Source organism: Ahaetulla prasina, chromosome 17 (assembly GCF_028640845.1).
Source record: "Ahaetulla prasina isolate Xishuangbanna chromosome 17, ASM2864084v1, whole genome shotgun sequence".
Classification (NCBI taxonomy): domain Eukaryota; kingdom Metazoa; phylum Chordata; class Lepidosauria; order Squamata; family Colubridae; genus Ahaetulla; species Ahaetulla prasina.
In genome coordinates this window covers 923813-940095 of record NC_080555.1, presented here as the reverse complement: position 1 = coordinate 940095, position 16283 = coordinate 923813, and the positions used below count along the sequence as shown (strand labels likewise).

Sequence of the window (16283 nt, the reverse complement as noted above, 5' to 3'; positions counted from 1 at the left end):
TGTGCTCCGTGTGGCCTTGCAAAGCTAATTGCCGATTAGGTCTTTGGCAGCGTGTCAAGGGAGATAAAGGAAGCCTAGGTCAGAACAAAGGAAGACAAAACACCATGTGCTCTTTGTGCAATTTTTATGGCTTTTAGGTGTCCCCGTGGGAAAGCGCATACAAGAAAAGAGGAAAAGGGCTTCACACAGATTGGGAAGGGAAGGGAGGGGGCGCCAGAAAGCACCCCGACCCACGCTAATCGCCCAGGTCAGAGAACAACCAACCAAGTCCCAATGGTACCAGCGCTGAAAAGGTGCCAACCAGCTTCCTTGATCATCTCCAGGATTATATACCAGCATCCTTTCCCTACTTTTCGAGAATGGGTCAGCCCCTCCCTGAATCAGGGCTCTAAACATTATTTTAAAACAGGGACCGTTTTTCTCCTGACAGTCCACCATGATTGTCAATCGCTCCCCAAAAAGGGGATTTTCACGAAGAAGATTGTGCCAGCACAATCTCCAAGCGCAGAGCGCAATGTGGCCTGAAAGAGGTGTGGAAAGACAAGCTAACCAACAAAGGGACCAGATGAGGGGGGTGGGGGCATATCAGCCACCCCCACCCCCACCCGCATTTCATTAATACTGCTTGTGAGAGAGATAAGAGAGACACGCGTGTGCGAGCGTGCCAGGGAAGAAACACGGGGCGGGGAGTTCTCCCCGGTTCACAAGTCACAAAACCGCCTACGAAGCAGGAGCCTCTCGACAAAATTCGGCTCTCACAACGTGTATAAACAAGAATACAAGGTAAGTATAAAAGATTACGTCGTAGAATTAAAAACAAAAACAAGACCGGGGAAAAAAAACAACCCTTGCTGACCATTTGCCTTCCCCAGCATCTTTTCCCGTGTTGGATGTCAAAAAATACATCCCATAGGTTCCTTCCAAGGTTACCCGAATACGTCTCGGAGGGTCTCCAAAACCCAAGTCACGTCCGTTGCGGGCTGGCAGAGAGGGAGGATCTTCCTGGGCAGATAACAGCCTCAGCCTTCCTGTGTTTGTGACTCTCCCCCGAGGCTTCTCTTCCCCCCCACAGGAAGACTTGGGGGCTCTTTGCAAAGGGTCAGGGGGAGTGAAGAAGAGACCCCTCTCCATGCTGCTACACAGGATAACGTCCATCAGGGGCAGGTCGTCTCCCTCTCTTACTCCGAAAAGGGCGGAAACATGTTCAGTTCGGGAAATTCTTCACTGCTGTAGTTGGTTCCTTGTTCCCCCAACATAGACAGCATATCCTGGAAAGTCAAAAAAAAAAAAAAGGGAAAAAAAGAAGCCATAAGCATAATCCGGAATAAAATAAGACCTGCGATTAATTTGGGGTAACTTGTAAAGGGTCCAAGAAATGAGACCACCAACACACGGGGTGAGCCAAGTCGAAAAAAAGGACCTGCGTTTTTCTAATCAGCTCTCATTCCTCGACTTACGACCACAACTGGGGCTAGAATTTCGGTTGCTGAGTGATGTGGTCTTTAAGCAGGTCATCAGACTCAATTTTACAACCATTTTTAACTGCGGCTGTTAAGCAAATCCGGCTAGAAGGTCTCAGATCGTGATCATATGATGGCAAGACCCTGCAACCTCCATAAATGTAAGCTGGTTGTCGTAGTGCTTCAATTGTGGTCTTGTGGCTCTGGGGGTTGTGGTGTGGCCATTGTAACCGTTGTCTCTTCTTCTGAAAGCATTTTGTTTTTGAGCTGTCGCTAAATGGTTGGAAGTCGAGGACTTGTACAATGCTTCCACTCCCCCCCTTGGTTGCTTCTTCTGGCCGGTCAGCTAACTCACCGGGAAGACCTCCGGCTGGGCCGATTGCTGCTGCTGGATGTGGGACTCGCCTGAGCTCTGCCATTGTGGCCAAACACCGACTCCTTCTGCCGTCCGTGCCTGGAACGGGGCGGGATTCTGCCCACTCTCTCCAGCAGCTGAGGAAGGATAGTGATCAGTAAGAAAGAAAGGCCTTGGGAGACAGAGCAAGGAAATGCCATCCGGGGAACATTTAGAGAAGAGACAGCTGAGCCCACCTACTTTCCAGGCTGTAAAAGAGACGGTGAGAAACTTGAACGCTTCTGTTCATGTGGCCTTCATATAAAGGAGCATTAGCTCATTGGGTCAGTTTCCTGTCTGGTGTATCTGGAAAGGCTGACAGGCCGGCAGGAGAACCCACAAGAGACAAAGGCTTTTTGGTCCCCTTTTCAACAACTGGCTCTGGGTCAGAAAGGCACAGCTAAATGGCCTCTGGGGTCCCTCCCAGCTCCCCAAAGAAGCTCATTTAACGATTTGACCGTGAAGGCATCGCAGCTACAAGGCGGCCTCCGAGGGCAGCCCAGGGACTTACCGAAAGGGGCGTTCCGGCCGGTAAGGTTTGGGTAGGGAGCTCCGGCTGGCGAGGCCGCAGAACCGGGATTCGGCATGGGGCCGAAGGAGGACGGCGTGGCCTGGAAGCTGCCCATGGCAAAAGAGGGGGGACGAGTCTTCACTGGCTGGGAAGCTGCTGGCTGGAGAAGACAAAGAGCAGAAAGGAAGCGATGAATCACCGTTTGGTTTTTCTGAGAGCAGCTCAGGCTGAGGGGAGGTGAAGAAGTGCCCAAATCAAAGCCCCGGAAAGAAGAAGAAGACAGAACAGCCGAAGGAAGACAAAATTACTTGGGCCGTGAAAGGCGGGCGCGATCCTGAAGGCCAGGCGCTTCCGGAGACCTGACTGGGGCTGGCGTGGCGAGAGAGATGGGCCAGGATGGGTCCGGCTGAGGTTGTGTGCGCCCGGCCAGGCTGCAGGACGTTCATGGGGGGCGCCAGGCTGCTGCTGCTGTCGGGAAGGAAGAGCAGAGCAGAAGGAAGACCCTGCTTGGGAGATCCGAATGCCAAGGAGACGACACCTGGCCACAACCGCTGAAGGGGAAACACCCCCTTCCTCACCCACCCCCCAAATTCTCATCCTCTCGAAGGACGAAGGGTGCAGCCTTGCCGGAACGGCTGTTTCATCGTGGACGAAAGGAGGAGGCCTCCGAGCCTTACCGGAAGCTCTCAGCCGGGCGGGAAGCCCCAAAGGTGTTTCCTGGGGCAAAGAGGGGCTGGCTGGTGGGCACCGAGTTGGCTGAAATGGGCTTCGTCTGGTCTGCCAGAGAGAGAGGGAGACCCAAAGGGGAGATTTGATACAGGCATAGTTTGGAAACCACCCCACAGAAGGGAGGCCTTTCCCCTCCGCCCCACACCTGGGCTGATGCCGCTGTAGATCTCGCCAAAGCGAGGGTCTCGCTCCTGGCCAAAGAGGACCTCGGCCTTCTCCAGAGGCTTGCTGTGCTCAGGCCCAGAGGCGCTCACGGCCTGAAGGGCAGCCTGGAGAGAAAGAGAAATATTTACCCACTGTCTGTGCTTCCTGCCCGCCCCAGTGCTGGCACCCTCAGCCCCCTTACCTGCGGGTGCTCGTAGCTGGCTAAGCTTTCTCTCCCGGGAACCACGTCCAGCTCCGCCGGCTGGGCTGGCTGCGTCCTAAAAGGCAGAGACTCCGATCAGGGAACAGCCCGGGGCGGTGGGTGCAGAGAGACGTTCTCAGAGAGCCCTCCAAACAGGCTCTTACCTGGCGGCCAGGTGCCCCGAGCCCATCTCCAAAGGTAGGCTGACATTGGGGCCTAGCTGGGGTCTCTGCATTGGGTTCGAGCTGGCAGGGCGGTTTTCCTGGCCGGCATTCCTGCAGGGAAGGGGAAGGAAAACCATGAGGCAGGTGGACAGGCAGGCGGGCAGCCCCTTCAGGGACAGAGACCACCCCAAGAAAGCCGGGGGTGGGGGTGGGGGGAGAGGAACAGAACATTTGCAACCAGTAGTTAAAACCCTCAGTCGACCCAAGGAAGTCAGTTTTGCAAAGCACACCAGGTCATCAATGCCCAGCAATTCCCAAAGAGCCCCCCTGCGCCCTCCGAGATGCTGCTTCTGCCTTTCCAGGAAGACCCTCATCCTGGGGGGGGGGGTTTCCTGAGGCAATGTGGCCCCCGTCAGTTGGTCTGCAGACCCTCCCAGCCTCTCTTGGTTTGGGTGCGGCAGTTTTCCCCACCCCGGAAGCTAAACAATGGAGATGGGGATGGAGATGGTTGGTTTTCCAGAGGCCGCGACAATTAACCCACATCACTCTCTCTACGCATCACTCAAGCCCTGAAATGATGACGGAGGCCGAGGGGTCCCTCCTGCTGGCTGACCCCACCCCTCCCTGTGAGAAAGTCCCGCCCACTCGCCCTGACATCACAGCAGGCCGGCCAATCGCAAAGAAGCAAGGCTGAGTCTGTTCAGAACTAAAGTTCTCCCCCCCCCGTTTTGGATCGGATGACAGCTGTGGGGTGATTTTCCTGGAGTTGTGGGGGGGGGGGAGCAGACGATCACAAAGCCCTCCCCGAGGGAAAGGTGGGTGCAGGGGCAGGGGAGGCGTCCTGAGTACGTACTTCACGTTGGTGTTGGTGCAGATGATATACTCGATCTCGTCCGAGTAGGGGTTCTGGAAAGTGAAGGAGCTAGTCCGCATCCAGAGCCATTCGCGGTTCTTGGATCGGAAACGGAACATGACGGACAGCACTTGGCCCTTTAATTTCACCACCTGGAAAAAGGGGTGGGACCCTGTCAGATGCCATCGAGGGTCCGGGGCTGAGGGGTCCCCCCCGACCTTCAGAAGGGCCAATGTGCCCTTCTGCCTCTGCCCAAAGTTGTGGGGGAGGATGTGTTCTGCCCTTTCGCTCTAAAATGAGGAGTCCCAAGAGACAATCGAGTCTCTTGGACTCACAAGGCAGAGCGCTCCATCTCCTGAAGTGGGGGGGGGTGTCTCCAAACTTGGCCCTCTTTAAGACTTGTGGACTTCAACTCCCAGAATTCCTCAGCTGGCTTAGACCACAAATCTTAAAAGTGACCACGTTTGAAGACTTGGTGGCTCCTGGGCCCACCTTTCAACAGGCACCTGGAAGGCTGGAGTGGGTGACGATGGTTATGGGGTGGAATGCCGTGTTATGGACCCTTTGCAAGCCCCCTACTCTCTCTCTCTCTTTCTCTCTTTCTGCACGTCCTCTGCTCTAAGCCTGGACACCCATTAGGCAATCCCAGCTCTGCTGACGGCCGATATCAAGCTGCCCTGTGGTGGGCTTACCTGCTGGAAGCTGTCCCTTAACAGCTGCTGGTCTTCGGGATGGCAGAACTCGACAATGTCCTTCCCCAGGAGTTCCTAGCACAGAGGAGAGGCACCATTTATAAACCAGGCCCCTCCCTCCATCCTTTGGTGTCATGGAGGGGGAAGCTCTGCCTAGCCACACGTGGCAGCATTTCCTCTTCCTTTGGCCAGAGAAACGCCACTTCTCCAAAGAGAAAGACCCAGATTTTCAGAAGCCCCTTTTTGCCTTGGGTGTATTCATAGCCTTTTGCCCCCTCCTCTTAATATGGCATCTTTTGTTCGTGGAGATGCCGTGATCCAAATGGAAGCACACATGCACGCAGCTCCCCTCCCCAAATTGTGGGGGTGGAAGCGCCCAAAAGTTTTTTTTTAAAGAGTATTCTAAATCAAGCAGTGACCAAATGCACTGAGCAAGAAGACAGCAAAACACTTATGGGTCTGTCACCGCCCCTCAAAGAAAGCCTCTTCTTAAAAGGTACGTAATTGTTTTTCCAGTACTCCTTAGATGAAATTAAATTTGATCTCCCCGTCAGCCCCCCCTCTCGGGCATTTCCATGGCTGCTTCCACCACCCTCCGACGTCCCTTCTTTGCAAACCTGGAGTCCCTCAATTCCAGTCTAAATCAGAAGCCCCCAACTTTTTGGAAAAGCTCCGGGACCCTACCTGGGGCTTGTATCCCACCGTGGCCATGCAGCGGTGGTCCACGAAGGTGAACAGCCCAGTTGTGTTGTGGCGGGAGATGAACTCGGTGGGCTGACATACGGTGTTCATGTCTGCGCAGCTGGGGGAGCTGGTGACCTAGGAAGGAGTGGAGAAAACCCCAGTGAATTTAGGGGGGCGCATTATCCTCCGGGCAACCGATTATCCCTAAGGAGCTTTGGGAGAGTTTGGGGGGGGATGAGCCCCACACAGCCGCACAGCCTACCTGCAACCTGCCAATGGCCACCAGGCAGAATTTGCTGCCCTGTCCAGAATCCGGATCATCATCAGGCAGGGAAACTCCTGGAAAGAGGGATTTGAATTCAGAATCAATTCAAGCCAACTGGCTTCCAGAAGGCAACGGTTTGCGGTTTCTCTGCCCCCCCCCCATGGTAGTTTTTTTTTTTTTAAATAATTGCAAAATGTCAGACATGGGATGGGGGAGCCAGGCAACGGGCGTGGCACAATTGTCAAGGTGGGGGAGGGGGAAGGCCCAGGTAAGTTACCTGCCGGTGGCCAAGCTTTGATGTAGCCCGTGCAGTGGACGACCACAAAATGGGGTTCCCCCTCTTTGATGGCACCCAGCCCGTTCCTGGAAGGAGAAGAGATTTGACAAGGTTTTATGAACCCGGTGGGGAAAGTGACCAAAACCCAAAAACAAGTAAAACAAATCTTTCCTTCTTTTGAAATCCGAAAGCCACCTGGCTGTCGCTTTCCTGAACCCCCAAACGGCACTGAAGCCCCTCTTCTTTTGCGATCTCTGCTTTCAAAGAAAAAAAGGGGGACCCTCTGCTCTTCCCCGCCCCCGCCTTTGCATCCCCCCCAAAAAGACAATCAACAGGCATTTTCATCCTCCAAAATTTTCTCCCTCCCCGCCATTTACCTGCACCGATTCCTCATGTAGCTGAGCCGGTTCATGGAGACGGGATCAACGGTTGCATTCCCACATCTGCAGAATGAGGGGTTTTTTTAAAAAAAAACCCGAATTTCAGCTTTTTTGCCAGAATAGCCTCTCCTGAGAGATGCTGCCTGCAGAGGCCTCCCCGGCACGGATCAGCTAAACTGGCAGGGACTCACAGGGCCCCGCCCCTCCCCACCCCCAAAAAAGGCATCCCCGTCAGCGTTACAGGAGCCCTTTCCTCTGCTGACCAAACTGCCAGTCCTTGGCCGCAAAGCAGCACAGTCTTGGCCTGTTGAATGGTGGTTAAAAGAAACCATGCTTAAGCCAGGGGTGTCCAATTGTGGCCCCTTTAAGAAGGGTGGACTGCTGACTGGGGAATTCTGGGAGTTGAAGTCCACCCATCTTAAAGGGGCCACGGTTGGACACCCCTGGCTTAAATGAAGCACGCTGCCCCCTTCAGCACAATAGCCGGCTTCCAACTCACCTCATCCGACAGATGAAGGACCTGCGGGATCCCATGCACATCCTCATGGATTGCTGACCCTCCTTCTTGACTGTCCCCGTCTTCAGATCCAGGATGCGGCCTGTGGAAGCCAAGCCAAGCCACAAAATGAGGACCGGGTTGCTTCCAGCAGCCAAGAAGGAGAACCGGCCGTCAGCTCTCCCGTGTCTCACACCGAGCTCAGCCCAGGGGAAACCTACCGCTCAGCGCGTTCTCTGAGGTGGAGAGCTGTTCCCGCAGCTTCTCCACGTCGTCGGGGTGCACCTGGTCGTAGAGGGTGCTGCCAAACCACTCCGACTGGGGCTGGTTCAGGACGGGCGTCACCGAGTCGGAGACGTAAACCACTCGGCCCGTCTCGCAGGAGACGATGAAGAGGAAGCCATCGGCTGCCTCCAGGATGAGGTGCTTCAGCTCCTGTGGAAAGAGAGAAACTGAAACGGAGTTTCAAAGGGCCAAGGAGCCCCCTCTGATGTGGGCACGTAAGGCTGCCAACTCTCCTGCACTTGGGCTGCACCAGGGACACGAGCTACGGGTTCAAAGCAGAACTATGGAGCTCTGCAAAGGGGAGCAGAATAACAAAACAACAGAGTTGGAAGGGATTTTGTCCACTCTCTCCTAGTCCAACCCCCCCGCTCAAGCAGGAGACCCTACACGATTCTGGACAAATGGCTGTTCAGTCCCTTTTTAAAAACCTCCAGTTTTGGAGCACCAACAACTTTTGGAGGGAAACCGTTCCACTGATTAATTGGAACTCAAATTCACCTGTGGTGCGCAGTGGTTAGAATGCAGTATTGCAATCTAATTCTGCCCACTGCCAACAGTTCAATCATGACCGGCTCAAGGTTGAGTCAACCTTTTGAGATCAGTCAAATGAGGACCCAGATGGTTGGGGGCAAGAGGCTGACTCAGTAAGCCGCTTAGCGAGGGCTGGAAAGCACCGGGAAGCGGTATATAAGTCTAAGCGCCATTGGTAGAGTTTCTTCTCCCCCACAACCCCGCTGCTGACATTGGAGATTACAAACATAGTAATCTCCAGCCCCCTCCATCCTCCCCCTCCGCAGAAACGCCGAGGACAGAGACCTGGTCGGTGAGGAAAGAGGGCTTGTAGCTGCCATCCGTGGAGGTGTTCCCGGTGCCCCGCAGTGACTTCATGTGGGAGACGGCCATGCGCAGGATGGTCAGCTTGTCTGGCTTGCGGGCCAGGGCGCTGCAGGTGGGCACCATGTCGGAGAGCTCAGTGATGTAAGCGGTCATCTTGTTTCGGCGCCGGCGCTCGATCTCGCTATGGTTCTCCCTGGGGATGGAGAGAGGCGGAGAGAAAGGAAGCCCGGTTGCAAAGGAAAAAAACGGGAGAGTTTTCTTTATGGGCTCGCAAAAAAAAAAAAAGAAAAAGAAAAAGAGGGAGAGAACTGACGGGTGGGGAGCGGAGAAAGGAGAACGGAAAGAGGGCCACAAGGTGTTAAGGTTTGGAAAGAGGATGTGTGCCGGGCATGCAGACAGAGAAAAGCAGAAAAGATTTCAAGAAGAGCTGCAACCTTCCGCTTGAAATAAAAACATGGACAGCCATCATTGCCTTTGGGAAGCTCAGAGAAAGGGCTTGGAGGTCCAACCGTGTCGGTGAATGGAGCCTCCATGAACAGAGGCAGTCTATCCCTTAACACCCCCATGTGTGCCTGCTTTTCCTTCTACCTTCACCTGCAGATCGTAGCCTATTCTGGCCTCCCCCCTTTCTAACCAATTCTAGGAAAGAGAAGCATCCGATGGAGCAGGAAGAGAACACACCCTGCCTTGGTGCCGAAAGGACCATCACGACTTTGGAGGGGAGGGGAAAAGAACCCACCCACCCCCAAACCAGATTTAGTATCTTGGCATAGTAGAAACACACTTTGAGAGAAGAAAAGGTTCTGCATCCCTTCAGGAGCAAAAACCTCACTTGCAGCTGCAAAGTTTTGCAGAATCTCGTTGCTGCAGAATCGTCACCCACCCCCACCCCCACCCCAAAAGGTTGTACAAGCTGTCCGACAAAGGGAGGTGGGGGGAGGGGGGGAGAGAGAGAGAGAAAGAGAAATCAGTCAATAAGAAAACCGGGACCTGGAAGCATGGAATGGAAGATGGATGAATGGGTGAATGACGCAGTGAAGAAAGGAAAGGCTGGATGGGTTGTTGTTGTTTTCTGAACAGAAAAAAAGCACCAAATTTTAGACTGTTCTGGAGGGAAGAAATTTCTGCTTTCCTGGGCCAGGAGTTCAGCAATGGGGGGCAGGGGGTGTCTGGGCTAAGGGGGGCAATGAAGAAGAGGAGGCAGAAGAGGCAAATGTGAGTCTTTACTGCAGGTTCTCTCCAACCTTGGCAACTGACTCGTGTTTTTGAGGGTCACAGCGTCCTCCTGGGGTCACCCGATTCCCCTTTGGCAGCCTTCTGACGAGCCAAGTCATTGGGAAAGCCGGATTCGCTTAACCGCCGTGCAACTAAACCCCTGCGGCAGTTCACTTAACGACGGTGACGAGGACGGTCACAAAATGGAACAAAAACTCACTTAACAACTACTTTGCCTAGCAACAGAAATGTCAGGCTCAATGGTGATGGTAGGTAAGTTGAGAAGGGCCAGCATTTGAAAAGCAATTCTGCATGAATGACGGCAGCGTCACTGACCCAAGCAGCCCCCCCCCCATTCTCTGGCTCGCTTAGCCGTCCGAAGGAGACACGGAGGCTTTTGTGAGTCCACGAGACCCCCAACCAGTTTCCGCCACCGCTGCGGCCCTGCCTGCTACGCTGCTACCTTTCCTGGCCGGCTTTTCACGGCTTCTGGTGTCCAACTGAGTGCCTGATTCCCCAAACTCTCTGTCCACTTTCCAGCCCTTGATTAAGGAAGGAAGCAGGGGAGGCAACGGGGGGGAGGAGGGGGGCAGGGGGGACTAATAAGGGTGATGGGTGGGAAGCAGGAGGAGGAGGAGGACGGAGGGGGGGTGAAGGGGAAGTGAACAAACGGTGGTTTGTCATGCGCCGAGAATCCAAAGCAAACCTCTGTCTTCCTACCTGGCCAATCTTTCCTTATCCGCTGAGCTCTGCTCGTCATCAGACCTAGAAATAAAACGGGTGAGCTAAGCTAAAACTCCAGAGGGTTGTGTGTGGATGGAGGGGTTTGGCCTCCCAGGCCGAGAAAGAGGGGGGGGGAACCCACCTTATGGGCCTGGTTCTCAGCGGAAGAAGCCCAACAGAAGAGGAGGGGGTTGGGGTGACCCGACAGCCCTAGAAAAAAGACCCTCCCTGCAAGGGCTGCCAAGCCTCACAGCACAGAAAAGAGAAAAGGGGAGGGGAAGAAAGGAGAGAAAGAGGGAGGAGAGGGGCGGGTGGATGGATGGATGGATGGAGCACGGAGGGAGCCGTGTTGTGCAAAGGAAGCTGCTTTTCAGCCACAGACACACTTATTTCAGGAGGAGGGCTCTGAACCAGGGGGGACGAACTCTGCCCCCTGCCCCAAAAGACTGGAAGCCCCCCTTCTATGCAGAAAAATATAAGAGAAAACCAGAATTCTTCCAGTGTAAAGCAGAAAAGGAGACTGTTGAATAAGACCCAGACGTTTGGAGTGCCAGGCTCAGTGGAGTTGATTTTATGCCTTTATGCAGCGTTCTCTCAATCTCAGCAGCTCTAAGAGGAATGGACTTCAACCCCTAGAATTCCCCAGCCAGCCACGAGTTGAAGGCCACCCCTCTTAAAAGCTGCCACACTTGAAAAACACCGCTCCAGTGGCTACGACCAGCTATTCCATTTTCACATCAAGGACCCGGCTGTTGCCTTGCAGCAATTTCTGGACATCCTCGAGATTTAGATTTTGTTGTATGATTTGCCGAATGTTCCAACAGGCATCTTAAACGGGTAGCAAAACAAATGACAACTAAAAACATCACTAAGGTTCAAAATGCTTGGTGTCTGATTTGCAAGCCTGGCTGCAACGATGCAGAAATCAGGACAAAATAAATAAAAATAAAAGCAAACTCCTGAGCAATTTCCTGAAACTGACAAAATAAAGAGGGGGAAAAAAAAGAGGTTTGCCAAGAACTACGTTCAAGGTGCTAGCAAATCATGAACGATAAAAACACACCTGGATACCAGCGGTTGCTCTCTTTCTGCAGTCCACCGTTTCGCGACAGGAAAAGCCAGGAACTTCGATGCATAATATTAAATGGTACCGAAATATCAAAGGCTCCTGCACTGTTTCAATTAATTCGGCTTAATTTCAAGGCCAGACTGGACTCCAACAAGCCGATATGTTGCAAAGAATTGGGGAAGGAGTCCTGCTTACATTCGAACACGGAAAAGGCCATCTTGCTTCTTGGCAGAAGAGGCTCAAGGGATCCCCCGAGGCTCTTCTCCTCGCTGTGCAAAAATTCTTACCTAGCGAACCGCTCTTTGTCCGTGGAGAGCTGGTCATCCTCACATCTAGAAGAACAAGGAGAAGGGGGGCCATGAAAGGGCCAGTGGGGTGGATTTTCATGGATTAACGAGCGTGTCCTTTCCCTCCTGCACTTGTTTTACCAAGAGTGTCACTGGAGGTTTTTAAGAAGAGACCGGACAGCCATTTGCCTGGAATGGGGTTTCCCACTTGAGCAGGGGCTATTGGACTAGAGGACCTCCAAGGTCTCTTCCAATTCTTGGAAGGAGGAATTTCCTGACAATTAATCAGCCTGCCTCCAGAAGTTGTGGGTGCTCCAACGCTGGAGGTTTTTCAGAAGGAGACTGCATCCACTTTAAGATTTGTGGACTTCAACTCCCAGAATTCTGGGAGTTGAAGTCCACAAGTCTTAAAAGTTGCCAAGGTTGGAGACCCCTGGTATAGGGCATGGGTGTTGGTGGGGGAACCATGGCCCTTTTATGCTGGCTCAGGAATTCTGGGAGTTGAAGCCCACAAGGCAGAAAAGAGCCGTGGTTCCCCACCTCTGTGATAGGGTGGACTAGAAGACCTCCAAGCTCCCTTCCAATTCTGTTCTTCGCTTCCACCTCTGTCGATCCCAACTTCCTTGCTAATGGAAACGAAGCTCACCTGAGAAATTTGCTGTTCCCTTCGCCATCTTCCTCAAACTCGAGCCTAAAATGCAACAGCAACAAAATTAGGGGTGGCGGACGAAGTCCTCCCAGGTCAGGCCCAGCCTGAGAAGGTCCCTCCTCTGCCTTTGCCCCTGGGATGGGGCCAGAACCCCAGGAGCCCTGACCCTTCCTGACGTACCCCGTCCTCCGCTTGCTGCTTCTCTGGCTGAGGCTTCCTGCGGCTGGTCCTGACGTGCCCGAAGCTGCTCCCAAGGGAGGAACGTCCGATGCCATTTCTGGAACAAGGGAGAAAGAGGAGGGTGGGCGAGGGCACGAACTGTTTCGGAGGGGCTGAGCGTTTATTTATTGAATTTATTTACCGTTCAACTCATAACAAAACCACTCTGGGCTGCTTCCCGAGCTTATAAAAACATTAAAACCCAAAAAAATACAGGTAGTCCTCGACTTAAAACTGTTTGCTTGGTGACCGTTTGGCGTCACAATGGCAGTGAAAAAAACTGACTTATGACCATTTTTCACATTTATGACCATTGCAGTGGCCATGTGATTTACATTCAGATGCTAGAACAACCTATTCACATTTATGACCGCTGCAGCATCCCCAGATCAAAATTCAGATGCTTGGCAACTGACTCGTATATATGACGGTCACAGTGTCCCGGGGTCAAGTGATCCCCTTTTGCGACCTTCTGATCAACGAAGTCAATGGGGAAGCTGGATTTGCTTAACAACTGTGTTCCTAACTTAATGACTGCAGTGATTCACTTAACAACGATGGCAAGAAAGGTCGTAACATGGGCCCAAACTCACTTAACAAATGTCTCGCTTAATGTTGGGCTCAACCTCGAGGACTACCTATACTACATCTCAAACATGCAGAAACAAATTCAAAGACTGATTCTTTTTCCAGAAGACTAAAAAATGCAAGTTAATTAAATAGTTTCAGTTGTTCTATCCCATAAAGACATTACAGATATCAGCCTGTGGTTCCATACTACAGTAGATTGCACTAAGGGGAGAAAGGAGGAGAGGCTGATGATGATGATGATGATGAAACCGTATCTGAAGCAACATCCAACTTTTTTATCAACCATTTGAGTACAGAAAGAATCTCACAAAGTCTCTTCGTGGAAATGAAGAAAAGGCGCAAAGACACGGAGGTTTTGCTAAAACCAGCGGCTTGCTCCACTCCACTTGAATCCGAGGAAGAAAATTGATGCCACATGGAAAAAAGAGAAAATGCTGCAAACTCTGCACTGAATTATGAAGTGCAGATGAAAGAACTTTGCAGCAGGAAAACAATTCAAACGGAGGACGTCAGAGATGGCTTTGCTGGCCAGAAAACACCCCCAAAAGATCTCCATGCAAAAGAAGGCCCAACTTGATTAAACGGGCAAAGAAGCTGCTCCCCCCCCACCTTTTTTTTAAGCAGCTAAAAAGATGGGGGGAAAAACTATCTGGCATCAAAAGAACAGAAGGGATCCGACAGATTTTCCTAGAATGTCTATAAAGAGAAAAAAACCCAAACAGTTTCTTCCCAGAGAAGGATTTCGATTTCATTGATTTCCTGGCAGAAAAAAAAATATGCAAGATTTGGACTTTTGAGAGAAAATACTTCGATTGCACAGACAATGCCGAAGAGGGAGAACAAAAGATCTAGGGATGCTACACTTAATGATAAATATTTACAGGCAGACTCCCCTGGCTTCAAAACAGAAGCACTGAGAGTAGCACTTTTGCAATAACAAGAAGTCCTTGATATAACCACCCTTTCAACATAAAACGCGGTAGTTCTCATTCCTCGAGGCTGCAACCTCTCCGGCTTCTACAATCTACACCGAGGGCAAAACGACTTTTTTTTAAACAAAACAAAACAAAAAACAAAACGACAAATGCTCAGTCAAACGCCGACAAGAGCTGAAGCTCCTTTCCAGAATGAGTATATTATTTGCAGAAGGGTCTGTTTTCTCAAACATCAGAAACAAAACACCCGAGGCCGGCCAAACGCTGACGTATTCCTCCTAAGAATTTCCAAAATAATTCTGTGTACTAAGGAGGCTGGGGGAGTTATTTTATCTCACAGGGCTCCTCTCTAGGAAGTCTGAATCACGAAAAGCGGAGTCAAAGTTGATCCTATCTCGAAAGCCACCTCCGAGTTCCAGTAAGTAAGAGAACGAAGAATGATTGAAAAGTTCGATAAAAGTTTTGCTGAGCAGGGAGGGCGTTTTTACCAACGAATTATGGCTTCCACGGGAGTTTCTGAGGTCGACAAAGGGGCTGGTTAGAGAAGTAGAAAGTTTGGCTTCCTTTATAGATATAGATATACATACACATGCAGGTGGGCCTCGACTTACAACAGTTCATTTAGTGACCGTTCAAAGTTACAACAGCACTGAAAAAAGGAATTTAGGACCATTTTTCACATTTATGACCGTTCCAGCATCTCCAGGATGTGACCAAAATTCAGACACTGGGCAACTGGTTCATATTTAGGACAGTTGCAGGATCACGTGATCCCCTTTTGCGACCTTCTGACGTGCAAAGTCCATGGGGAAGCCAGATTCACTTAACAACCGTGTTTCTAACTTGACATCTGCAGTGATTCACTTAACGACTCCGGCAAGAAAGGTTGTAAAATGGGTCAAAGCTCTCTTAACAAATATCTCACTTAGCAGCAGGGAGTTTGGGCTCGTGTGTGGTTGTAAGTCGAGGACCGTCTGTACAGGAAAGACACACCTCTCGCTCTTTCATTTCTCTGATTCTGGGCCAAAACAAAACTCAAATATTGCCCACAAATGGGAAAATGACAACTCTGGAAAGTCACTTTCGGTACCTTAGCCGGATATTTATTCATTGTAGATTTTGCAATTGATCCCACCTCCTCCAAGTAGTGGGGAAAGAAAAGAAAAAAACCCCCAGATTTTGCAATCAGGGTTTCAAGGACAGCATCAAGCACAGCAGATCTTCCAGCCAGGCCGGCTGCCCTCCAGAAGGACCCAGAAGCCACAACTGCTCTGGCTGGGAGCGATGGGACTCGGGATCCTGCCCACGGGGCTGGAAGGAGCCCTTGGCAGGAGAGGCTCCAGACTGTCTTCAAGGGCCGCCCCACAAGCAATGCAGGGGGGCAGTCTAGCCCCATGCGTGGCTATTCCGGCCCTTGGCAGGGGGTGACCGCTCCCGCTGCCCTGCCAGTGCCCGGACAGGCCCATGGGGCTCAGCCAGCCCTGGCCCGGCGGCTGGGGATTATGGGAGTTGTCTTCCAGAGCCTCTGGTCCCCCCCCCAGCTCTTCTGGAAAGGGGATGATGGAGCTGGAGGTCTCGCCAGATGGGGACCCACGGCTGGGGAGGATGGGAAGGAGGGTCTGGAAGAGTCACGGGGACGATGGGAAAGGGAGTCCCGGCTGGGATGCAGCAGGCAAGAAGGGCCAAGAGCCTCCCCAGCCCCGTCCTAAGACCACCCCGCTTTTTTCCCCCCGAGGTTCCCCCACTCACCCTGCCCCGCGGCGGCGGTTGCCATGGCTACACAGGCGGGCGCCCCCCGCCCGGACTCCGCCGCCCCTCGCTGGCGCCAGGTCCAAGATGGCGGCGGCGGGCGAGCCCTGGAGGGGCGGGGCCGAAGGGGCGGCTGCTGGAGGCAGCGCGAGCTCTCATTGGCTCGAACTGCCCGGGGGGCGTGGCCCGCGACGGCCCTCGCCGAGGAAGGGGGCGTGGCCCAGAAGTAGGGGAAAAGGGACGCCGCGGGACGCTTGAGCTACGGGAAGGGGGCGGGGCGAGGGTGACGTCAGGGGCCAGCTGGTGACGTCGCTTTAAAGGTCCCGCGTCACGCCGCTGCCATTCAAGGGCTGGGCTGGAGCTCCCATCGTCCCCTGCCCAACGTGCCCCTCACTACAGGGCCCATTTACCCCAGCCTAACCGTCTGGCTTGACCTAGTAAAATACAACTTGCCTTGGTGCACCATGCGTCCC

At 52.7% G+C, this 16283-nt stretch overlaps 1 protein-coding gene across 5 annotated transcripts; it reads right to left on the bottom strand.

Moving 5' to 3' along the window:
* Nucleotides 1-109: 109 nt before the first annotated feature.
* Nucleotides 110-15954, bottom strand: ARNT (aryl hydrocarbon receptor nuclear translocator). 5 transcript variants are annotated; one of them, XM_058160223.1, is made up of 22 exons: nt 15811-15954; nt 12497-12593; nt 12314-12358; nt 11668-11712; nt 10309-10353; nt 8353-8566; nt 7473-7686; nt 7255-7354; nt 6753-6818; nt 6376-6461; nt 6096-6172; nt 5834-5968; nt 5150-5224; nt 4458-4609; nt 3605-3715; nt 3441-3516; nt 3240-3363; nt 3043-3142; nt 2674-2833; nt 2366-2525; nt 1816-1952; nt 110-1268 (listed from the first exon to the last, which is right to left on the bottom strand). In XM_058160223.1, exons 1-22 carry the CDS (start codon nt 15833-15835, stop codon nt 1179-1181), a joined length of 2334 nt encoding a protein of 777 aa, XP_058016206.1. In that variant the 5' UTR covers nt 15836-15954; the 3' UTR covers nt 110-1178. The 5 variants fall into 5 exon arrangements, with proteins under 5 accessions (XP_058016206.1, XP_058016207.1, XP_058016208.1 ...); XM_058160224.1 differs by having other exon boundaries at nt 2674-2830; XM_058160225.1 differs by lacking the exon at nt 10309-10353.
* Between the last annotated feature and the right edge of the window lie 329 nt (nt 15955-16283).

Excerpts from the sequence above, each read along its gene's own strand:
- ARNT (XM_058160223.1), bottom strand. The coding sequence starts at position 15,835 with ATGGCAACCGCCGCCGCGGGGCAGG. Across the intron at positions 5,969-6,095 it reads TGGCCATTGGCAGGTTGCAG|GTCACCAGCTCCCCCAGCTG; the intron begins GTAGGCTGTGCG and ends ACTCCTTCCTAG. Across the intron at positions 1,953-2,365 it reads CGGCCGGAACGCCCCTTTCG|CTGCTGGAGAGAGTGGGCAG; the intron begins GTAAGTCCCTGG and ends ATCCTTCCTCAG.